We start from the raw sequence: 25,182 nt of genomic DNA, 5'->3' as shown, positions 1-25,182 counted from the left end.
GCATATGCAAATAATGCTTGCGCATGTGCGCAAGCTATTTCCGGTGCTCCTCCGACCTGGATGGGGGCAGTCGCGCAGCGCAGCACCAGTAAGAGAGGGTGGCGGGGGTCGCCACGGACCGGATAAATCACCGTTATTTTCCGCTCTACAAGGTGCACCAGACCATAAGACGCACCTAGTTTTGGGAGGAGGAAAACAAGAAAAAAAATATTTCGAATCTCAGAAGCCAGAACAGCAAGAGGGATTGCTGCGCAGCGAAAGCAGTGATCCCTCGTGATGTTCTGGCTTCTGGGATAGCTGCGCAGCATGCATTCGCTCCATAAGATGCACACACATTTCCCCTTACTTTTTAGGAGGGAAAAAGTGAGTCTTATAGAGCAAAAAATACGGTACTCCCTCGGGCCTTATCCGGCCCGCAGGCCTTAGTTTGGGGACCCCTGGATTATGGGGAGAGAAGCATTATTCCATAACTTTTGAGAGTCTGTGTAGTATACAAAATGTGGGTGGTGCTGTGGTCTAAACCACTGAGCCCCTCTGGCTTGCCGATCGGAAGGTCAGCATATCGAATCCCCGTGACGGGGTGAGCTCCCATTGCTCTGTCCCAGCTTCTGCCAACCTAGCAGTTCGAAAGGGATGTCATCTGTCGAGAGTCAAGGGATGCCATGAATTGGGCACTCTGTGATTCATCCTCAGTCAGGGAATCATAGAATTGTAGAGTTGGAAGGGACGACTAGGATCATCTAGTCCAACCCTCTGCAATGCAGGAATCTTGTGCCCAACGTGGGGCTCGAACCCACGACCTGGAGATTAAGCCTCATGCTCTACCAACTGAGCTATCCCAGAGAGAGGGGTTCTGTGTGTACAAATGGTGTTTGTGAGCCATGCTGGACCGTTTCTGCTGCTGATTGATCTGTCCCCTTAGCTTGTGTGGTTTTCATGTCAGAAAAGGGAGACTTTGAGAAGCAAGGTCTCCGAGCCCCTACTATGGGTCAGGCAGGCATGCCCCAAAAGCATATGCATGAGGAAACACCAGGTTGCCAGGATCAGGGATTATTGTTTCTGGGAGTGTGAAAACTAGCCCTGTGAGTCCAGGGCACCAAGTGCATTGAAGATCAGATGATTAGCACTGGAGGTGCTAATTACTTTGCAGCTATGACTTGCAAATTGCTGGCAAACATCTTTTCTTATGGGCAGTACTGACTGTTGAATAAAAGCTCACTGAATTTCTATACCTTTAGGAGTTTGAACTTTTTTTTAATTGCCACTTTTACCTATGTGAATGCTCTATTATTATTTTTTTTCATTAACTGCCATGTAAATCTACCCCCCTCTCTCTATATATCCACATTATAAATACAATGGTACCTCGGGATGCAAACGGGATCCGTTCCGGAGCCCCGCTAGCATCCCAAACAGAACATAAGATGCGACAGCGCGTCTTAACGTGCACGGGGTGTGTTTCGCCACTTCTGCGCATGCGCATGACGTCATTTTGACCGACTGCGCATGCATGAGCAGCAAAACCCAGAAGTAACGCGCTCCATTACTTCCGGGTCGCCGCGAAGCACAGCCTGAAAGCGCTCGACCTGAAGCGTATTTATCCCGAGGTATGGCTGTAGCTGGGATGTGGGTGGCGCTGTGGGTTATTCCACAGAGCCTAGGACTTGCCAATCAGAAGGTTGGCGGTTCAAATCCCCGCGACGGGGTGAGCTCCCATTGCTTGGTCCCTGCTCCTGCCAACCTAGCAGTTCAAAAGCATGTCAAAGTGCAAGTAGATCAATAGGTACCGCTCTGGCGGGAAGGTAAATGGCGTTTCCATGCGCAGCTCTGGTTCGCCATAAGCAGCTTAGTCATGCTGGTCACATGTACGCCGGCTCCCTTGGCCAGTAAAGCAATATGAGCACCGCAACCTCAGAGTCGGCCACGACTGGACCTAATGGTCAGGGGTCCCTTTACTTTTAGCTATGACTGTAGTTGTTACTCCAGTTTACCTTGTTAAATTGAGGGACTCTTGTACAGTGGTACCTTGGGTTACATACGCTTCAGGTTACATACGCTTCAGGTTACAGACTCTGCTAACCCAGAAATAGTACCTCGGGTTAAGAACTTTGCTTCAGGATGAGAACAGATATCGTGCTCCGGTGGCGCGGCAGCAGCAGGAGGCCCCCATTAGCTAAAGTGGTGCCTCAGATTAAGAACAGTTTCAGGTTAAGAACGGACCTCCAGAACGAATTAAGTACTTAACCAGAGGTACCACTGTACGCAATTCATTTAATTCTACCACTTTCTTACTTATTCTATTTTAGATGTTAGTAGGGAGAGCTGAGCTGCGGGGGCTTTAAATGTCCCCCTCCTCAGTAGCTGCTGTGGAACAAAGTTGTCTAGTCTGGGAAGGAGGGTTTGTAGTGAAAGAGTGGGATGAAGAAACTCTGTTGACGGCCAGAGTTGGCAGCAAAGTGCCAGGGCGAGCCACATAGCCTTGGGAGTGTTTTCCTTCCAGCCCTCCTCTTGCCCCAAGGCTCTATAGTTTGGAGTCTCTGGGGTAGGGCAGGCAAACAAACCATGGCATACAGCAGGTGAGTGTGGATTGGCAGAAACAGTCTCATGGCTCAAGTGGGGTGGCCTGGTGAGCCTACTTAGGTTTGTGGGCTGGAGATTCCCCGTCCCTGGTAATAGGAGTGGAGAACTTGTGGCTCAATGGATGTTGTTGGACTACAACTCCCATTATCCCTGACCATTGTCCATACTGGCTGGGGTTGATGGGAGTCGAAGTCTTACAGCATTTCAACGGCACACGGTTTCCTATAGCTGGTGTAGAGAAGAATCCTACCCCCACCCCCCCAATACAGTGGTACCTCGGGTTACATACGCTTCAGGTTACAGACTTCTAACCCAGAAATAGTGCTTCAGGTTAAGAACTTTGCTTCAGGATAAGAACAGAAATCGGGCTCCGGCGGCGCGGCAGCAGCAGGAGGCCCCATTAGCTAAAGTGGTGCTTCAGGTTAAGAACAGTTTCAGGTTAAGAACGGACCTCCGGAACGAATTAAGTACTTAACCTGAGGTACCACTGTATTTAATAAAGGAGGACAAAAAGTTAGCATTGCCACTGTAGCTCCTCCCAATGGCTGTGCATTGATGTAATGTGGATGTTCTGGTCTGTATAAACCAGTCATCTCCAACCAGATGTTTTGGCCTACAACTCCAATGATCCCTAGCTAACAGGACCAAAACATCTGGAGGGCCAAAGGTTGGGGATACCTGGTATAAACTGTTCCTCCTGCCTTGGAGCTCAGCAGCCAGTTGCTATGCTAGATATGATGGGACTTCTAACTGGCCAACTGTACACCCATGCAGAGTCAGGATTTTGAAAGCTTTTCAGTAGCCTGTCCATTTTAAAATGCTGCTTTCAGATGCATTGTTCTTTCATCCTCTGCAGAGTTCTTTACTTGGCCAAATTTCCAAAAGGCTCTTATCTGACCTTGCAACGTCAGTAATTGCCCTTATTTCTAGTCAGCTGTGTGTGAGAGGCAGGCAAGAAATGTCAGGAACTTGCAAATGGTGAGATTTCCCGGTAAATCTTAAGATAATAGGCCCAGAGGAAAATACTGGGGAAACTGACTTGCACCAGTAAATGTCACAGGGAGTTGAAGTGCCTTCAGTAAATGTCCAGATATTAACTTTATGGTTGTTGTTGTTGTTGTTGCAGTTGTTAAAAATTTCTTGCCGAGTTGATATAGTGGTGATCTGGCCTGCAAGCAAAAATTAATTTAATAGCTTGGCTCTTATGAGCCGTCAGATCTTTCCTTTGCTTGGTTAAAAATAAATTAGCATTCATTATTTGGTTTGACCCAGTTAGAGTGCAGCTCAGGAGATCTTAATCTGAAGATTATTAGAAGTCATTTACACTTAAATATACACACTTCAGGACAATGGAATTTCTCGTACGACATGTTACTCCAAGGACGGCTTGAAAATGTCAGGCTACCTCTTTTGTTTCATGCAAGTTTCCCCCCCAAATCTGTTCTCTTTGCAGGGAAAGTACATGGACATCGAATTTGATTTCAAGGGTGATCCGCTTGGAGGAGTTATAAGCAATTGTAAGTACTGGCATAAATTCCTGTGAGTATATTCATTATGCCACATGCAAGGAAGTGCAATTTAGATTGAGCATTTGACGGACATAATTCCTCAAATCTGTAGTTTGCAAAAATATATATATATGGAGAACTGGCCTGTCTTATTTAAACATTCAGATCCTTTTGCCAAACTACATGTTGCATGTGTTCCCATAAGGCCCCACCCTCCACACCACCAGTGTTAGCAGATGGCTTGGGCAGGTGCATCTAAGTGACCCTGAATCCTTACCCTGCCTGTCATTTCTTCAAAAAGATCCTTTCCCAGATCCTTTCAGGGGAAACGTATGGAGACCTGAGGTTATGCAGCTGCCGCGCATAAAGGGTGTGTGTTTGTGAAAGATCTCTCTGTATCACAGAATGAATTGTATGTAGCACTGAGTGCAACCTATCAGATTCACATTGTCCCCAACTAAGCAAAAGCGCTGGAGAACACAACTGCTCTTTGATGCATTGTCACCCGGCTCTCTCATTAAGCTGAGCTTCCCTTCGTGGAATTTTCTTTCGACTCGACATTATTCACCCAGCCAGATACGTTATATGCATGCTTTTTTTTATTTTTGCTTTAGCCAGTCTTACTTGAAGAACAATAGCCTAAGCCTCCAAATGCTGCTATTTGTTTGTTCATCAAATTACAGTCCTCCTTAACCTATTGCACGCCTGCTCTTCAAAAGCCGGTCACATAGCTTCCATTCTGTGGAACCGAGAAGGAGCCAGCTTTTAATCAAACTCTTATTGTTCCTGAGTTGTTTCAGTAAAGCATGAAGTCACCAGTAAAAGTTGGACTTCACCAGGGTATACTCAGTAGCAAATCTATACATTTCTCCTTGGGAAAAGCTCTTGCTTAAAGAAAGTTCTGTCATCCCGTCACACTAGCCTCCAGGCAAATAGTTAAAACTGCACCCTTTGATCTAAAAATGTCAGTCTCGTTGGAGGTTCCTTTTCAGTGCATGAAACTTGAAATCAAAGGACTGGCAATTCCCTTGTTAATCTACTCCAGTCTAAAATAGCATCTTTGAGCGGGTGAATGGGGGTGGGGTGGTTTGCAACATTTAGTCAACTAATCATTTAGATGAATTGATTTAAAAGTTGCTCCCAGCCGAGGCAGCAGATTTTAATTTTTAATTTTGTTTTTATTTTAGAATTAACTGTTTTGGGATATCTGGCTGAGGATCAGCGTTGTATCCGTGCCTGCTGTTCTTCCTTCCCCTTCTCTCTTTAGTGTAATACTTCTGGGGTACATTAAGCCACAATTTTCCTTTGAATCTGTACCATTCGTTAAGCTCTGTGGTTTGTAACTACAAACCAGGTTTGTGAACCAAGGCTTGACATTGGTTTGCAATCCAGGAGTCGAAAACAACATCCTTGTTCAGACGTTAATGCAAAAACGTAGTTTAACAAACTGCACAAGTCTTGCATTTAGTAATTCCCAGCCCATTGAAACCATGGCATTGTTGGGCTGAGGTTGCAAGGATTTAGGACGCTTGCAGAATGAGCAATTTTCACGTCTTGCACCAGGGGATGTCGTTGTGCTAATGGGTTTCAACTGTTCCGTTTGTTGTAGTGAATGCTGACAATTAACAAATCTGACAGTTGCACAACCATATATATATAGAGAGAGAGAGAAAGAGAGAGAGAGAGAGAGAGAGAGAGAGCGCTTTGAAATATTTTAAATCCCTGAAGGTTTATCAGGTCTGGGTCTTCCAGGGCTTGGAGACCACGTGGGAAGTCCCATCTATACCACTTTGAGTTCACAATGGAAGAACCGTGATATAAAAATGTAATACACACAGTTAATGTTTTCAAATTACAAATTGTTTAGTGCAGGCAAACTTGGCCTTCCAGATGTTTATGGACTACAATTCCCTTCATCCCTGACCACTGGTCCTGTTAGCTAGGGATCATGGGAGTTGTAGTCCCAAAACATCTGGAGGGCTGAATTTGCCTATGCCTGGTTTAGTGCAATGAGAAGCCTTGGGGCAGCCTCAGACAAGTTATCCTGGAGTCCCCCCCCCCCCAAGATAAGCGAGTTATTGCAGCGCTGCAAAGTTATGCTTTGTCCTTTTCAGATTCTCAGCTGAGAGAGAGAAGAGGGCTAAGGGAGGTACAGAACTCTGCCACTGGCCATCTGAGCAGGATCCCTGAGTTTGTGCCCTACCTTTTAGCGCCATAATGATAGACTAGGAAATAACTATGGAATGACGTACAGTAATGGCTATTTGGAAAGCTTTTCATCAATATGGGTATATTTGCAACCCAAATGGCAGGGCAAGGCTATAATTAAGTACCAAATCTGTTCCTCCTCCAGAAGCACGATAATACAAACAAGGACTGTTGGTTTTTATTTGGCTAGAAAAGAAACTCCCCCACCCTCGCTTCTTTTATAATGGAGAAAATGTGTCAAGTAACTGGAATCACCGTTATTATCCACCAGGTCCCTTTATGCTGGCCTTTTAATTATGTGAATATGCGAGATACAAAAGCAGTACGCTTGGAAATGTTTCATATTGTTTTGTGAAGGAATTCTGCTTTTTAATGGTTTTAATGGTTTTTTAATGGTTTGTATCTGAAGAAGTGTGCATGCACACAAAAGTTCATACCGATAACAAACTTAGTTGGTTTCTAAGGTGCTACTGGAAGGAATATTTTAATTTTGTTTTAATGGTTAGATATTATGGTATTAATTTTTGGCTCCTATTTTGTTGTTGGGTTACCGTACTTCCCCTAGTCGCTTTTTGGAAATGCATGCCTCTTGTTTTAAGTTGTTAGTGTATCGTATATGAGTTTCCGATGCAGTTTTCTGGGCCTGTAAAGCATGACTGTGTCCCCTTACTTCTGCCCTGCTTTTTTCCTGAAGGCTTCAAATCATTTCCTATCCTTGGTTCTTCCAAAAGGAATAGATGGTGGAAGCACTCTTAACCCACTAAGCGACCTGCATTGTGTCAGAAGCTGGCAGGAGCCTGAGGAGAAGGAGGATTTGCAGGTAGAAGAGGGGGAAAGAGAGGAGAAAGATCCCAGGGAAAGGACCAGTGGTTTGTGTTAAGTTGTGGGTGAACATATCAGACGACAGAGCGATTCTTCAAACAGCTCTTGTTTATTCACAGGCCAGAACAGAACTGAACTGAAGGGTTCAGCCAGCCTGCTTATATAGAGCTCCACTAGAATGCAACAGTAACCATTTTCTGTAACTATCCAATCACTGAATGTCACTTTCAATCCCTTATTTGCATATGTGGACCTGAGTGAAAACTATCTACAGTATCCCCCTGCTGGCCCAGGGTGAGAACTTCAGTACATAACAATTTGTGGGGTTCTGTGCCACCCATGAGGCTGGCAGGAGGGTGACGAAAACAGGAGATACATCAGCAAGAGCAAAAGGAGCTGACGTTTAGGGAAGAACTGCAAGTTCAAAGAGGCAGAAACAAGAGGAGCGTTTAAAGGAGGGACAGGGTGGCAGTGAAAATACTTAGCAAGGAACAGTGTTGTCTATCACTTGAACATTAGGAGTTGATCATAGAATCTAGTCCAACCCCCTTCAATGCATGAATCTTTTGCCCGACGTGAGACTCGAACCCACAACCCTGAGATTAAGAAACTCATGCTCTACCAACTGAGCCTATCCAGTGAAACTTCAATGTAACTGAGTGTTTCACCGTTAAATTGCTTTCAAATCCATCCACTTGTCCTTGCTGGCCCAGGGTGCATCTTGAGAAATATCCCAAACCGAACTTTTTAAAGGAAGTGAATTATGATGCCGTTCCTCATAGGTGCTGCACAGTTTTGCTGCTTTTTACCTCTCGGCCGCCTTGCCTGCACGGCATCTGGGTTCTAGGCAGGCTCTCGCTTAATGCAGGATGTGCTGTCCTCAGTGAAATAGGGATAATTTTGTTGGCGTTCCGGACCAGGTGCCCCCCAGATGCTCTTTTTTCGGCTTGCTATTCTGGGATGTCAGAAGTCTGTCTCAGGCTTCACTTCTTCTTGCCTGCTAGAACAGTCCAAATAATAATTGTCCGAGAGTAAAAGACCTGTGAAGAGGTTTTCAAACCTTTTTCTGCAGTGCCTTAACTGTGTTTGTGTGTGTGTTTCTGATGCATAAAAATGCTCTCTGCACCATGCTTTTAGATTCCAACCTTCATGGAGGGGGTTTTGTAGTTGCTTGTTCTTTTTGTTAACCTGTCTTCCAACCCAGCCCGGATAGCTCGGTTGGTTAGAGCGTGGTGCTGATAATACTAAGGTTGTAAGTTCAATCCCCGTATGGGACAGGTGTATATTCCTGCATTGCAGGGGATTGGACCAGAACAGGAGTAGGCGATTTTTTTTTAGCTGCTGGCCGGTCCACTGTCCCTCAGACCTTGTGGCGGGCCAGAGAAGCGGCACCGGGGGGTGGAGCTGGAAGAAGAGGCGAGGCGGGCTGTTAGGTTGTGGGTGAACATATCAGATGACACAGCGATTCTTCAAACAGCTCTTGTTTATTCACAGGCCAGAACAGAACTGAACTGCAGGGTTCAGCCAGCCTGCTTATATAGAGCTCCACTAGAACACAACAGTAACCATTTTCTGTAACTATCCAATCACTGAACGTCACTTTCGATCCCTTATTTGCATATGTGGACCTGAGTGAAAACTATCTACAGTATCCCCCTGCTGGCCCAGTACATAACAGGGGCAAGTAGTCCTCCTCCCTCCTTCCCAGGGGCTGCTGCTGCCGCCACCACCACTGCTGCTGCTTCTCGTGGGTAGGCAGAGCGAGCTCATCCGCTCCGCTCTCTGGCACACAGGAGCACCAGGGCACGGTGGAAAGATGAATGGCGCGAAAGGGCTGGCTCCGGAGAGGGACTGCTTAAAATGGCGCTCAGCCAGCTCAGCTCAGCCCCCTTCCTCCTCTAGGCAGGGTGGGGAGAAGCCAGGAGGAGGGAGGGAAGAGGCACCACCGTGGTGTGTGTGAGGGTGAGGGAGAGGGGGAGGAATGGAATGATGCAGGGGGGGAAATGGCACAGCCCGAACAAACAGAATCCCCACACCGATCCACGGACAGTCTGCAGGCTGGATCCTGAAGGCAAATGGGCCTGATCTGGCCCGTTTCCTGACCCCTGGGCTAGAATATCCTCGGGGTCCCTTTGTAGTTTAGTTAGGTTCAACAGATTTAAGTACGTTTAAACAACTAACAGGGACGTGGGTAGCGCTGTGGGTTAAACCACAGAGCCTAGGACTTGCCAATCAGTAGGTCGGCGGTTCGAATCCCCGCGACGGGGTGAGCTCCCGTTGTTCAGTCCCTGCTCCTGCCAACCTAGCAGTTCGAAAGCACGTCAAAGTGCAAGTAGATAAATAGGTACCGCTCCGGCGGGAAGGTGAACGGCGTTTCTGTGCGCTGCTCTGGTTTGCCAGAAGCGGCTTAGTCATGCTGGCCACATGACCCGGAAGCTGTATGCCGGCTCCCTCGGCCAGTAAAGCGAGATGAGCGCCGCAACCCCAGAGTCGGCCACGACTGGACCTAATGGTCAGGGTCCCTTTACCGATACCTTTTAAGCAACTAACTGCTTGTTTCAGTAGCTTTGTATGGAATGCACCATTCTAAAGGGTTAACTAAACTGCTCTGTTTTTTCCTGCTCCCATCCAGTTCTGAATTTGCTACTGCTCTGGTGAAGAGGCGGTAATCCTTGTCTGGGCATATTTCCTCTGTCCAAGACCCCCCCACCTCCCCCTTTCCCCTCAGTAGCACTTTGGGATGACACACATGTCTTGGAAGGAAGTGTGTGGCTTGTCAGGCTGCAAGTTTATATTTAGCTTTCAACTCTGTTGCTTGCCACACAAAAAAAGGAAAGAAAAGGGAGGGAAAGACTGGTTAGCCAGGATGGTCCCTACTGTGCAATGGAAGAAGAGGAAGTGACTAAAAATAACTGTTCCTGGACCATTTAGAATATATTATACTACTGACATTTATTTCTTGCTTGTGTTATGTAGTCATTCCTTTCCCAAATGTGAATTCAGTTTGTAACGCAAATGAAAGAAGGAGAAGTTAACTGTTTATAATAGATGAGAAAAGCATCCCAAAGGTGTTTTTTTTGTGGCATGGCTTACCAATTGTACACATTTAAAAGAGGTGGTGTTTCTGTATGTAGACTAGCCAGCCTTAAACAATGGCTTGTTGTCTTGGCTTTTTTTCTTTTTTTCCGTATCTATCTATCTATCTATCTATCTATCTAACTAACTAACTTTATTAGAACAATACAAACAATACATTTTGCAAAAGCAAAACCAAGCAAAAACAAAACGCAACAAAAACAAAACAAAACAATAACAACAAACTAAAACACCAAAAACATCACACATTCTCTTGACTTCCATTCATCCCCTTGTGTTATCTAAATTTAATTTTCCACTTCACACATTTATATTTCTTCTTTCTAAATATTTTAAAATACTTTATTATTTGTTCCTCAATTGTCTTGCAAGATTCAGTCCCGACCCGTCAAAGCATTTAGATTTTTACAGTACTGTTTTATATACTCTCTGTTTTATATACTCTTCTGTAGGGTAGGGCGAAATTTGGGGTGTAGCAGATGGTGGTGGATGTGTGGCAGAATGTACAAATAGTAAGATGTGGTGCTGCATAGGAAATAAATGAGTTATTCTTACATCATAGGCAGGCTGCAGTTACTGCCCCAGAGACAACAGGAAACTTAAATAAACTTCAGTACCTTATATTGCCTGCAGGGTTTCAAACAAATGTTTTCTGTTAGATGTACATTTACCATCAAGCAATTTGATATTTGACTTGAGCTTAATGAGGGTGAAAGAGGAGAGTGCAAAATATGGCCTGAAGCTCAACATCAAAAAAACTAAGATCATGGCCACTGGGCCCATCACTTCCTGGCAAATGGAAGGGGAAGAAATGGAGGCAGTGAGAGATTTTACTTTCTTGGGTTCCATGATCACTGCAGATGGTGACAGCAGCCACGAAATTAAAAGACGCCTACTTCTTGGGAGAAAAGCAATGACAAACATAGACAGCATCTTAAAAAGCAGAGACATCACCTTGCCAGCAAAGGTCTGTATAGTTAAAGCTATGGTTTTCCTAGTAGTGATGTATGGAAGTGAGAGCTGGACCATAAAGAAGGCTGATCGCCGAAGAATGGATGCTTTTGAATTCTGGTGCTGGAGGAGACTCTTGAGAGTCCCATGGACTGCAAGAAGATCAAACCTCTCCATTCTTAAGGAAATCAGCCCTGAGTGCTCACTGGAAGGACAGATCCTGAAGCCGAGGCTCCAATACTTTGGCCACCTCATGAGAAGAGAAGACTCCCTGGAAAAGACCCTGATGTTGGGAAAGATTGAGGGCACAAGGAGAAGGGGACAAGATGGTTGGACAGTGTTCTCGAGGCTACCAGCATGAGTCTGACCAAACTGCGGGAGGCAGTGGAAGACAGGAGTACCTGGCGTGCTCTGGTCCATGGGGTCACGAAAAGTCAGACACGACTAAACGACTAAACAACAACAACAACAACAACAACAACAAACTGTTAGCCGTGCCTTCTTCTGAGGAGATGTATCCTCCCACTAGCACCAATAATTTAATAGAAATAATTTTATTAGCTGTACCCTGCCCTATCTGATTGGGTTGCCCCTTCCAACAAATATAAAAGTGTAATAAAACATCAAACGTTTAAAACTTCCCTATACAGGGCTGCCTTCAGATTTCTTATAAAAGTTTTATAGTTATTTATCTCCTTGACATCTGATGGGAGGGCGTTCCACAGGGTGGGTGCCACTACCGAGAAGGCCCCCTGCCAGGTTCCTTGTAACTTCACTTCTTGTGATCCTCTCTCCCCCCACATCCCACGCCCAGCACTTAGCAGCCTTGCAGATAAATATACAAAATTTGCTAGCATGCACATTCTTCTCACCACCTACCTGCTTGCATTTACCTGAGCCCTCCAGGATGTATTTTGTGATAAGTCCGGCAAGTAATTGGTGAACGGCAAATGGGGAGCTTGATGTGCTAGCCTGCCAGTGCGCAAACACACTTTATTTCCTATATTGCTGTGCCCCTTTTTCACTTTCTTTTTGGGTGAAAATGTGTCTGAAATATTTAATCTTTGTTTCTTAATGCAGAGTTGATAACCATCAGTATACAGTGGTACCTTGTGTTACAGACGCTTCAGGTTACACACGCTTCAGGTTACAGACTCCGCTAACCCAGAAATAGTACCTCGGATTAAGAACTTTGCTTCAGGATGAGAACAGAAATTGCGTGGCGGTGGCAGGAGGCCCCATTAGCTAAAGTGGTACTTCAGGGTAAGAACAGTTTCAGGTTAAGAATGGACCTCCAGAACGAATTAAGTTCTTAACCCAAGGTACCACTGTAATGAGTTTTTTGAAGATTCCTTACCAGTTTTTTTAAAGGATCTATAGGCTGTGCTGCATGCTTGGGATCTACAAAACGGGCATAACCTAAGCTCTGTTTCAAATAAGACTGGGAATGGTAGTTGCCTGTTATAGTAAATATCTGGCTTCCTGCTTATAACTACTCTCTGGAAAAAAAAATCCTGTAAGGGCAGTGCTGTGAATGTTCCTCTATGGAAATTGTTAATTGCTTTAACTTCCCTCCTAAAGACAATCCGAGAGAGACTGGTACTTCTAACAGAATCAGCTGAACGTTTTCAGGAAACTGTTTATATAAATCTCTCTAGGGGCATGTAAGTAATTGCAGCCAGGCCTTGTGTGCAATTTTTTCACCAGCTGAACTCTCCCTTCAAACAAGTACACTTATGCTGGTTTTAGAATGATTTGCACATGAGGTCCGTAAGTGTTTGACAAAAGCAAGGAGATACCGTGGAATTCCTTTAGTGTGTAGTCATTCTGAAACGGGAGAGAAAATACTTATGGCGAACAGTAGATTGAGCAGCTGAAAAGCTAGTAAATTCCTAGATGCAGAACAGCTTGCCTATGTCTGATGCATCTTTTTACAGATGTCTACTTTGCAACAGTCACCTCTGTATGCAGATGTCTTCTCTTGCTGTGGTCTCTAGCATGGATTGCATATGTGAAGGAGAATATCTCTGATTATAATTTTTTACCCTTGCACTTTTGTTTCTAACAGTATTTTCTAGAATGGGGTAAAGTAGAAAGAGCCATGGCATTTAGCCTCTCCTAAATGGAATGTGACCCAAAATGACAGATATGAAGTTGGCACTTTACTGTACGGTATAAAGGCTGTGGGGGCGCTGTGGGGACGCGGGTAGTGCTGTGGGTTAAACCACAGAGCCTAGGACTTGCTAATCAGAAGGTCAGCGGTTCGAATCCCTGGGTGAGCTCCCGTTGTTCGGTCCCTGCTCCTGCCAACCTAGCAGTTCAAAAGCACGTCAAAGTGCAAGTAGATAAATAGGTACCACTCCAGCGGGAAGGTAAACAGTGTTTCCGTGCACTGCTCTGGTTCGCCAGAAGTGGCTTAGTCATGCTGGCCACATGACCCGGAAGCGGTCTGCGGACAAACGCCAGCTCCCTCGGTCAGTAAAACGAGATGGGCGCCACAACCCCAGAGTCGTCTGCGACTGAACTTAATGGTCAGGGGTCCCTTTACCTTTACCTATAAAGGCTATGGGTTGTTGTCAACTAAGCTTTACTTTGAGTAGACCCATTGAAATGAACAAACTAAGTTAGGGACATTCATTTTCCTGGATTTACTCTGAGTAAAACTTTGTTGCATACCAGCCAGATGGGTGGGGTATAATTATTATTATTATTATTATTATTATTATTATTATTATTATTATCACCTAGATCAAAGTGGAAAAATGAAAACCGAAACATAGTGTCAGGCCTGCCGCTAGGTCCCAGCTCACAGAGGACCAACGCCCAGTGGATGTCATATACAAAAGTCTTTATTGAAGTTTAGTTTCCATTTCCAAGCTCTGGGCGCGCAGACCCACGTCTTGACGCTAGACCGGCTAAGTTCCCTCTGACTCGCTGCTGAACCCACACCAGTTTAAGATTCTAGCCTTGCTCCACCTCCTACGCTGTTCTTTCCTCCTCTGGGTCCTTCTGCCCTCTGATCTTACCTCCTTCCTGGATTCCTCTGACGCTGACCCCCCTGAGTCTCGCCCTTCCTTTCGGCGGGCTTTAGGACCTGGCTCCCTGTCAGGACTCCCTGCTGTGCCGCTCTCCTGTACATTTGAACTTGGCGCGCGCGCCCAGCCGGTAACTTTCCTTCTGACCGTTTCCCCGCTCCCTGATGTGGGCGTTGCCAAGCCTGACTCCTCTCCTCCCGCTGGAGATGAGAACACTGGTCCCGACTCCTGGGACTCCCCCTCCCCACTGCGCTCTGGTGGAGAAGCTGGTCCTGATTTCCAACTGCTGCTCAGGGACTCCCCGCTGGCCCCTCCCTCCTGGGGCTTCCCCCCTGGAACCCCCCTCGCCCTGGCCATTGGTGCTCCCTTCTGTGAGTCCTCCGATTCGCTAGAGAGGCTTGTGGATTGACTCTGCCCACTGTCACTGCCTGCTCCCCCTTCGTACTCCTCCTCCTCACTTTCCATTTGCTCACTCTGCTTTGCCTCTGCTCCTGAACCCCTGACACATAGGCTTATGAAATCCAATCACTGCTGCATTTAGCACATTGCCCTTCCATCAGCTGTGTCCATTTCCAGATACTTTTGGTGAAATTGCAGTATTATAAAGAGCACCAACAGGTCTTATCATTCCTGCCCAGTGTTTTGCAGTATAATCTTTCAGGCATGTCAGGGCATGTGGATATGTGTTCCGAGTTGTTCTAATACCTATTGAGGTTAACTGTACATAAATCTGTACAGAATTGGAGTGCAAAGGAGACCAGCAGACATCTAAATCTTAAAGCACAAGAGTAAATTGAAATAAAACCCAGTTCTTGGGTCCTTTGTCCTTGGTACGCTTCGAGCATACATAATACTCTGTAGGTCCCGGTTACCCATGGTGCAATGGTGTTTGTCTACAGTATATGTGTGAGTACCATAACTACTTGGATGAAGACAATCCCATGAATTCTCCCCATTCCCTCCCTGGCTTCCACCCTGTGGAACACCCTCCCTTCAAATGTGAAGGAAATAAGCAGCTATCCTATCTTCAAAACACATCTGAAGGCAGCCCTGTTCAGGGAAGTTTTTAATATTTAATGCTGTATTGTTTTTAACACTTGATTGGGAGCCACACAGAGTGGCTGGGGAAACTCAGCCAGATGGGCGGGGTATAAATAATAAATTATTATGATATAGTGATATGATCATTTGAATGGCAAGACACCTTCAAGGGACCCGATCCATGTGTTGGTGGTTTTCTCTGTTACACTGCAGCCACATCAAGTGACAATTATGAGAAATTTGTTGCATGTGTGTGAGTAAAGAGGAACTGTGTCACATGACAAAGTATGTGATTATATGTAAAAAAAAGTATGTGGCTATATGTAAAAGGAGCCTACTTTGGTAGATGATCCGAGCCAAAATGAACAGTGTATTTGGTACACTGTTGAGAGAGAGAGAAAGAGAGCACAGACTTCTCAGCTCAGGTACTATCCTGGCTCTCCTCCCCAGACACAGAACTTGACACATAATCATGAATGGAGGTTTTTAAAGTTTTATGAATGAAGTCAGTGCAACATCCCAACTTTGGGTCTACAGGTTATAAGCTATTTAACCACAACAGAGTGCTATGATACATGAAGAGGCTTAACTAAGACGTTGACCCAACACTTGACATGCACCTTGTGTGCTCCTTTTGAATAGCAGGCACAGGTATTGCGCAATGAATACCCTCAGTCTCTGGACTCAGCAAGCAAACAAGTACTCCTGTGTAGAGAATGGGCATTTGGGGTTTGTTGCTTTAATTCATGATTACCTGGTTTGAAATATGAATTTGTCCAGTACTTAAAACTTGGCTTGCTGAAAGAAAGGGCTGCTAAATGTTCGGGTTTTCCTGGCAACATCCGGGAATCGCCATGAAAAATGGCATCCGGGCAGATTTTTGCCAAAGCAGCAGAATGTCTGGTGAAACCCAGGCATATGGCAAGTTGGTTTTTTTAAAACAAAATCTTAAAAAATCAAAGAAAAAGCCCCAAACCAATTTTGTTTTGGGGAGGCGAAAAAAAAGCTCAGATAGGAAGGAAGGAAGGAAGGAAGGAAGGAAGGAAGGAAGGAAGGAAGGAAGGAAAGAAAGAAAGAAAGAAAGAAAGAAAGAAAGAAAGAAAGAAAGAAAGAAGCTCAACAGTTCTGTCCACATTTTCACTTTGGGGAATATGGCAGCCCTTTGAAAGATAATCACTTGACTTTACTGGGTGTGTAAATCATGCATTGTTGTTAATTATGGTCGTATTGATTCCAAAGATCACATAGTTCATTGTTGTTGCTTCAACTATCATGGTCATATCAAACCTATTGTTGGCATCTGATAGTGAACCTCCAGTGGTGAGGTCAAGCCAGTGGAGAATCACCACACCTTCTGTAGTTGCAGAGACTGGTAACTTACAATGGCTGCCTCCCGCATGACCTCTTCAGGACACAAGTGTGTATAGAGGTCCTGGGCTCCCCAGACGACAGGACCCTCCTCCCAGCCTCACTGATGTGGTCCAAAGGAAAGCAGAGCAATACGTTTGGCACCAGCTTGGCTGCAGGAGTTTCCACAAGGCACCATCCAGCTGTCTTAGGACCTCCACTCTGGGTTTACTCCTTAGCCTTTTCTTCTCCCAAAGATAACCCCCAAGGCAACAAAGGATTAGGATCAGAGTTTTCCATATCAAACCAAAGATCACGTAAGTGTTGCACACTATACTCTTCAATGGTTTTCCCAGTAGTGGTTTTTTCCCCAGTAGTGGCTATGGTTTTCCCAGTAGTGATGTATGGAAGTGAGAGCTGGACCATAAAGAAGGCGGATCGCCGAAGAATGGATGCTTTTGAATTATGGTGCTGGAGGAGACTCTTGAGAGTCCCATGGACTGCAAGAAGATCAAACCTATCCATTCTGAAGGAAATCAGTGCTATGTGCTCACTGGAAGGACAAATCCTGAAGCCGAGGCTCCAATACTTTGGGCACCTCATGAGAAGAGAAGACTGGAAAAGACCCTCATGTTGGGAAAGATGGAGGGCACAAGGAGAAGGGGACGACAGAGGACGAGATGTTTGGATAGTGTTCTCGAAGCTACCAGCATGAGTTTGACCAAACTGCGGGAGGCAGTGGAAGACAGGAGTGCCTGGCATGCTCTGGTCCACGGGGTCACGAAGAGTCGGACATGACTAAACGACTAAACAACAACAACATACTCTTCAATAACAAATTGCATTCTCCAAATATTAGTGCTTGACTTCATTAGCACATTCTTGGGTTTAAAGGGGGAGAACGATACCCTTGCTTCGAGCGCCAGAGATACGTTCATTTATACAGATTTCTTTCTTGAAGCATAAACTGCCTTTCTAAATGTTCTACCCAGTTCTGCAACGCAGAACAACAGTGCTTTCATTCTGAGCATCCTTTGTGGAAAGGCCCCTGTATATTTACTTTTCTAATAGCAGCAGGTGACATGAAGACAAAACGCTGCTGGTAATGTGCTGAAATATTAATAGGCCTTATTGTATGGCTTCTTGTTCTGAATGTTAATGTAGCGTAAAACACAGCAGTAGCCCGATGGGGATAAGTTGCATTTGGCATGCAAATACACCCTTTGAGGGTAAAGGCTTATAGCAAATCTGCATTTGAGAGACAAGGTGAAGGAGTAAACGATAGATATGTTTGCGTATGACTGGGTGTCATTGCAAGAGTGGGGCTTTTATTGCCCCTACTCATTCTACCCAGACATAAGCTTGAAGAGTTTCCAAAGTAATCTAGCTTAAGTCCTTGGTTTGACGCAGGCTGTATTCAAACTATACTTTAGCAGATTAATTTGTGTAATGGAAGAAGGCCAGAGGTATGCCTTGGAGAGACTTTTCACCTGTTTGTTTGAATATGGATGGAAAATGTGTATGTATTGCTAGATTATCGGGCCACACTTTATTGTATTTCATATTTAAGAGATGGCAGCAGGTAGGGCGTGCTTTGCAGCGATGGTTTCAGAGTGTCCCAACATACCGTACTTTTCTGTGTATAAGACGAGGCTTTGTTATTAAAAAATACAGTGGTTCCTCGGGTTAAGTACTTAATTCGTTCCGGAGGTCTGTTCTTAACCTGAAACTGTTCTTAACCTGAAGCACCACTTTAGCTAATGGGGCCTCCTGCTGCTGCCGCACCGCCAGAGCACGATTTCTATTCTCATCCTGAAGCAAAACTCTTAACCCAAGGTAATATTTCTGGGTTAGCGGAGTCTGTAACCTGAAGCGTATGTAATCCGAGGTACCACTGTAATGTAAAAAAATGGGAGTAGTCTTATACTATTTAATGCTGTATTGTTTTTAACACTCAATTGGGAGCCGCCCAGAGTGGCTGAGGAAACTCAGCCAGAAGGGCAGGTATAAATAATAAATTTTTATTATTATATTATTATACACAGATAGTGCATGGGGGTGTGTCGTAGGATTGGTTGTTGCCGCGAACCAGAGATTGTTGGTGGCTATTGGGCGTGTTATTGGTGGCTGTGGCAAGGGCTGGTGTTGATTGGCTGTCACTGCGGCAATTGGCTGTCACTGCGGCAATTGGGCGGGCGATTGGCGGCTTCTGCCAGCGAGGGGACAGACGATAGGTGGCAATTCCCCCTTTAAAAAGCTCAACAACTATGGGCAATCCTCCCCCCATTTTCTTAATTTGGAGTCCTCAAAGATAGGGAGTGTCTTATACATGGGGGCGTCTTACACATGGACAAATACAGTAAGTGACTGTTTACTTGTTAGTCAATCCCCCCACCCCCGAAACGTGAACTCGAAGCAAGTTACAGAGACAAACATTAACACAAAGCAGAAAAATCAGAATAAAAACAACCTAAAATGCTCATTGATTATATGTATAAGATGACAGATCTAACTCAACCCCACAGTATGCCACACTTCTCTTACATAAAAAAAAACATAACGGGAATGTGATCGTATAGTTCTTTGATACAAGTGTGATAGTGGCAAAAGAGAGGCAGACTAGAGGAGTGGAAAAATAATTTCTGTGGCATCTTGTTTTTTTTAGATCTGTTGGAAAAGTCTCGTGTTGTTAAACAACCAAGAGGTGAAAGGAATTTCCACATTTTTTATCAGATATTGTCTGGAGGATCGGAAGATTTGCTCAGTGAGTACAACTCTGGTGGTGTTTTAAATGTCTAATAGAATTGCACATGAAGTTGCGTAAGTTAATCGAAATCTCCATAATTGATTTGCGTGGTTTGTATGCCTTTCAGTGCACATACATGTTAAGCAGCTTAAATTCTCACTGCTATTAACAGCAATAGTGGGTCAGGGAATTTAGCTGTTAACAAGGCCCGTTTTCATTTCGTAGAAAAACTTAAGCTGGAGAGGGACTTCAGTCGATACAACTACCTTAGCCTGGACTCTGCAAAAGTGAATGGAGTAGATGATGCTGCAAATTTCAGAACGGTTCGGGTAAGAATTGGTGCAAATTCCGTAATAGTTCAAACTTGACTTCATTTTATAATTTTGCTAAATTGTTGAGTCAGCAGCATAGAAACATGAAATCTGACGGTGTGATCCATTAAAAGAGTTTAATAATATTTGGCATATTAAAAGTTACTTCTGCTACCATAAGCAAGCTTCTGTGGCCTGAGGCTGTGAAGTGGTTTATAAATTTGTATATAATAATAATAAATAAAATTATTTATTACAAATAATAATAAAATTTGTATCTAATAATAATATATGAGTGCTACTTTTTTTTTTTACAAAACTTGTTACAATAAAGGCTACATTTGGATTCCACATTATCAAGACATGAAACTATGGTTTACTTAGTTTTTATTAGCTTAAATAAGCCGGTTTCATAAACCAGGGTTCGAAGTTGACATTAGGCATAGTTAAGATTAACCACAGTTTGCTGAGTTCAGATGACACAGCAAGCTATGGTTAGTTAAAAGTTTCTGAACTCATTCTGCTCCCTTCCCCTTCTCTGGTGTGACATGAGGCCATTCCTCTCAGGATAAGCAATGGCTTTTTGTGACTTCCAAATGAGTGTTTGCTTTGTTTCTGTGGCCTGCCTGTTCAGTGTATTTGGAAGTGGCAGAAAGACACAGTTTAATGCTGCTTTGGCATCTGTAAGGCTGAAGGGCATTTTAAGCATATTTTAAATAAACTAATAATAGTTGGTTGTGAAGATAAAGTGAAATGGGGAGGTGGGTAGGGGAAGAGGACCGCTGTGCAGGGCCATCTTACCCATGGGTGCTAGGGGTGTGGGGCACCCGGGCCATAGCTGTCAACTTACAGATTTGAAAATAAGGGACCAGCAGCCTCGAAAATAAGGGATCAGCAGCCAAAATAAGGGATTTTAGTCAACCAGCTGAAATACGAAGTTAAAAAGGACCAGATAATTTTGGAGAGCAGCACTGGTTTTTAGCCCTTTGTTTCCAGAGGTTGCTGATGAAACACTGCAATTAAATAACTACAAGCAGCAACCACTTTTCGCGCAAAACGAAGTCCAAGTTACGAAGATGCTGCTGCAGTTCTGTATCTTTTCTCTCGTGCTCCATCTGCAGCTCTCAGTTCCATCAGGTGGGGCGGGAGGAGGGGGGGGGGAGTAGCGCCCGAAGTAAACCCACAGATCAGACCATCTATGCTAGTCTACCACTACAAATCTATGGGAGAAGTGTTTGCGGTCTTTCTCTGCTTTTCCCCTCTATGGTTAGCCCTTGGAACACCTGCCCGTGCCTCCTCCTCCTCCTCTCTCTGAACTGCTTTCTCTATGGCTGCCCTCGCTCTTCTCTCAAAGCTCCTCAGCAATTCATATGCCGCACCAGGCTGCCCATCTTATCTGGATCCTTCAGCGGCGCAGCCGCAGTACGGCCTAGCGGGAGCAGTGGTGGCAGCGACGGGCAGAGGGGAGGCCCTAGGCAGAGACGCTCAGTTTGGCGGCCATGAGGAGGATGGCTGCGGAAGGGCCAGAGGGTCCCGGTGGGAAGGGGCTCCCGGGGGCCGAGGCTGGTGAGAGGAGGCCGGAGGGGGACGGGCCGAGCAGCCAAGCAACACAGTTGGAGCCTCCCTCCTCCCTGGCCAGCAGGGAGGGAGGGAGAGGAGCTGCTTCCTTTGAAACCCGGGAAATTTAAGGGACATCATCAATAAGGGACAGCAGCGGGACACAGTGCTGGTATAAGGGAGTTTCCCGCCAAATAAGGGACGGTTGACAGCTATGACCCGGGCTCTCAGGGGCAATAAGCTGAGAGTCTGGGGCTCAAGAGTTGAGTCTGGGGAAGAGCCCGCCCATTGGTTGGAGTGCTGCGGTGGGCTCTTCTGCTTCTCTCTGTGCTGCAAGTTCGGGGGCAACCGAGCCAGCGAGACACTGAGGCGGCTGGATGGCTCTGCCCTCCTGCGTGCCTGGGACTGGGCAACCTTGGGGGGACGACGCCAGGCAGATCTTTTATACCCTGGCACTGCATATGCTTAAGACTGCCCTGCCACCGTATTCCAGCTTGTGCTCTTTGGAGAAAGGACAGGCAGGATAAATCAGTGCGATGAATAAAACTTGATTTCTCTATTCTAGAATGCCATGCAGATCGTGGGGTTTATGGACCATGAAACACAGTCAGTTTTCGAAGTTGTCGCGGCCGTCTTAAAACTGGGGAACATTGAATTCAAACCTGAATCTCGAGTGAATGGTTTGGATGAAAGTAAAATCAAGGATAAAAATGGTAATTCAAATAATATATTCTGATCCAATCAAATCTACCTGCACTTTGATAACTGGTTTAACACCCCACCCCCACCCCCATGACTTCTGAATGTACTTGCTGCCTAGGTAGGTAGGAATGATTTTAAATTGAGATTATTTGCTTCCATAGAGCTCAAAGAAATATGTGAGTTGACAGGCATTGATCAGTCAGTGCTGGAGAGAGCCTTTAGTTTCCGCACCGTTGAAGCCAAGCAGGAGAAAGTCTCTACAACCTTAAATGTGTCTCAGGTAATATTGAATTAGTACTGTGAATATATGTTTTTCTTTCTCATAGAAAACATAGGGGAATTTTCCTTTGTCACAATGAATAAAATGTGACCTGAAAAGAGGAACTTCTGTGGCCCCTCTTGAAGAATCTGTCTTTTCCTATTATTTCATTATGGAAATATGGATATCTATTGTGGGTGCCAATTCCTAGCTCAAAGTGGGCTCTTGTATCTTTAACTTGGATCACAGGCTATCAGTTGCTTTCCAGAATTGATTATTGTAGTTGAATTTCATGAGTTTTTGCAATTTATTAAGGCACCCCTTTAGTTAGCCGTGTTGAGATTGCACCACACAATCTCACACTGGAGGGGAGTACATGGGAGTCACATGACCGCATGGTCAAGATAAACTTTGCATATGTCTTTTTTATGCTTTATTGGTTTTTAAAACTGTGTAACATAAGTGATCAACAGAAAATAAAAACAAAAACAAACAAACATTCATTCCATAGTTGGTGCTTGATGTATGTAACAATTTGTACTTGGATTCAACATGACCTCTGGTCCCCCCATTCTGGTTCTTAGATTACATTCTTTAACTGCACACTAAACTTTGTCTCCTCTAAAAAAGGTAAAGGGACCCCTGACCATTAGGTCCAGTCGTGACCGACTCTGGGGTTGCAGCGCTCGTCTCGCTTTATTGGCCGAGGGAGCCGGCGTACAGCTTCCGGGTCATGTGGCCAGCATGACCAAACCGCTTCTGGCGAACCAGAGCAGTGCACGGAAACACTGCATTCTGGAAATTTAGCTCCAGGGACCACACATTCGCTCTATAAGACACACAGACATTTCCCCTTAGTTTTTAAGAGGAAAAAAGTGCGTCTTATGGAGCGAAAAATATGGTACATTTTTGCTGATAAGGTACGTACTGCATGGGAAATGGACTTTAGCTTGAAGGTACAGAATGCAGCTTTCTTCCTAAAGCTAAGCCGATCAAGGACTGGTCGCTACCTGTATGGGAAACAGCCTGAGAATCCTATGCCTTTCCTACAGAAGCAGAGTGGGAGATTGATGTAATAACGATTTAATGACAACGTAAAAACAATTTATTAGAAAATTCCCTTGCGTATCAAAACTTCTGCAAAGCATGCCGGTTTGTTTATATTCATAATTCGACAGGCAACACTTGTGTGTGTGTGGATTTGCTCCTCTTTATGCTGTGCCACAGCCAGAAAGAGTCCTGGGCCAACCCTAAATATTTCTAATATTCATGTTTCTTTTTTTCTTCTCTCTTTAATTAGGCATACTACGCACGGGATGCATTGGCAAAGAATCTTTACAGTAGACTGTTTTCCTGGCTTGTTACCAGAATCAATGAGAGCATTAAGGTAGTGTTCTTTGAAATCCTGTATACTTAGAACAAATAAGCCTGACAAGTTAAACTAGATGCTCATCAGTTTGTGGCATAATAATGCAAAGTGTTTAGCAGGAAAACAATAGATGTACTCATATAATTGACCCCTGCTTTTCCTCTGTGTCATAATGATGATTTTCATAGAAAAAATTAATTAGGCAGCAATGCTGCCTCCTTGCTGAATTTAATAAACATCTGAAAATAACTTTTGTTTTCTTAAGGCACAAATGAAAGTAAGAAAGAAAGTCATGGGCGTTTTGGACATCTACGGCTTTGAAATTTTTGAGGTACTTTGCTTTGACTGTAATCTTATTGCTTTGTAGCAAGATGTAGTGTATTATTCATTCATTCTGTTTTGAACCAGCCTTCTCAACAAAGTTTCTCAAGCCAGCCTACAATAAAATGACTACCAAGAAGCAGATACAACCAGTGCAAAAAAGTGAAAAAATAGGTAACTTGGAAACAATAGCAAAACATTAAAACTAACCCTGAAATATCAAGACATAAGAACTCTAAAAGAACAACCAGATAAAATATGGTTCAGTATTTTTTTTAAAAGCCTACAGCTCCATCAGCAATCGGCATGGAAAGTTGTGAGGAAATAAAACTGATTTTTCTTCATGTAAACTTCCTAGATGTCAAGTGTACAGACCAAAACCCTGGCCTCCACTCACATATCATACACACAGAAAAAGACTCACTGTTTTTAGGTTTTGCTTCAGCTTCCTAAGAGTTTCAGACAAAAAGGTGGCATATAAATGTTTAAATTTAAAATTTTAAGGAAGTAGTAATAACTCATATTGTAGAGGGCTAAAATGCTAATTTTGCCCAGGTCCCTCCTCTTGTAGATCATGCACAATGAGAAATCAGATTGGACAAGCAATGCCCAAAGTTTATAGCGATTTAGCAATGTGTGTACACTTAATCTCAAAATTCTGAATTCTGGCGATTTGTTCCTGTGCCCTTTGAATGGCATTTTTTTTAGTGTTAAGGTTATACCTAGATGGAAAGCAAAACAAACCGTGCATTTCAGATCAAGGAGAGATGTCAGGTTAATTTGTGTCTGCCCAAGGCTATTATGCCAGGAATATAATACTTATACTGCAGCTTCTTATATTCAGGCTCATCTGTGACTTTTCCATCCAAAATGTTTTTCATAACTCGATTTTTCCCCCTTTTCAGCCAGAAGGGAAGAGGCGTAAAAATAGTCCCTACAACCCATATTGCCTTTTTAAAATTGGCTTAGCAATGCAGGGAGGTAGAGTAGACGGAAATATGAGACAGCGAAATACAAGATTCTTCTGCTGAGCTGACATCTAACATTGATATGCTGAAATTCAGCAAGGACAAATGTGAATTTTAATATATGAGGAGAGAATAATATGCTGCTCATAGATAAAATAAATTATAAGAGGGTGGGAGTGTAGTTTCAGGCATCAATCCTGTTTCCATTAAAGTCAATGGCAAAGGCTTTAAATGAATCATCCTTAAAATTCTTAACTTACCGTGGAGTCTAGGCAGCCACTGCCTTAAAAAATCAATATGATATGAAAAATCAAATTGAAAAGTGACACAAGAGAATTGTGGCGCCTTAAATTAAGGGCCA

At 44.3% G+C, this 25,182-nt stretch overlaps 1 protein-coding gene across 3 annotated transcripts in view; it reads left to right on the top strand.

The window, feature by feature from the left end:
* Nucleotides 1–25,182, top strand: part of MYO1B (myosin IB) — a 159,141-nt gene that overhangs the window by 95,257 nt on the left and 38,702 nt on the right. For all 3 annotated transcript variants that reach the window (XM_081861221.1, XM_081861223.1, XM_081861222.1), the window contains 7 exons: nt 4,034–4,097; nt 19,254–19,352; nt 19,560–19,663; nt 21,768–21,915; nt 22,066–22,184; nt 23,464–23,550; nt 23,798–23,863. In XM_081861221.1, the coding sequence (XP_081717347.1) occupies nt 4,034–4,097; nt 19,254–19,352; nt 19,560–19,663; nt 21,768–21,915; nt 22,066–22,184; nt 23,464–23,550; nt 23,798–23,863 (687 nt within the window). The remainder of the gene's footprint in view (nt 1–4,033; nt 4,098–19,253; nt 19,353–19,559; nt 19,664–21,767; nt 21,916–22,065; nt 22,185–23,463; nt 23,551–23,797; nt 23,864–25,182) is intronic.

This window comes from Podarcis erhardii (genome assembly GCF_964252035.2).
Source record: "Podarcis erhardii genome assembly, chromosome: 1".
Taxonomy (NCBI): Eukaryota; Metazoa; Chordata; class Lepidosauria; order Squamata; family Lacertidae; genus Podarcis; species Podarcis erhardii.
Note: the sequence above shows the minus strand (reverse complement) of the source record. Positions and strands in the feature narration are given on the sequence as shown.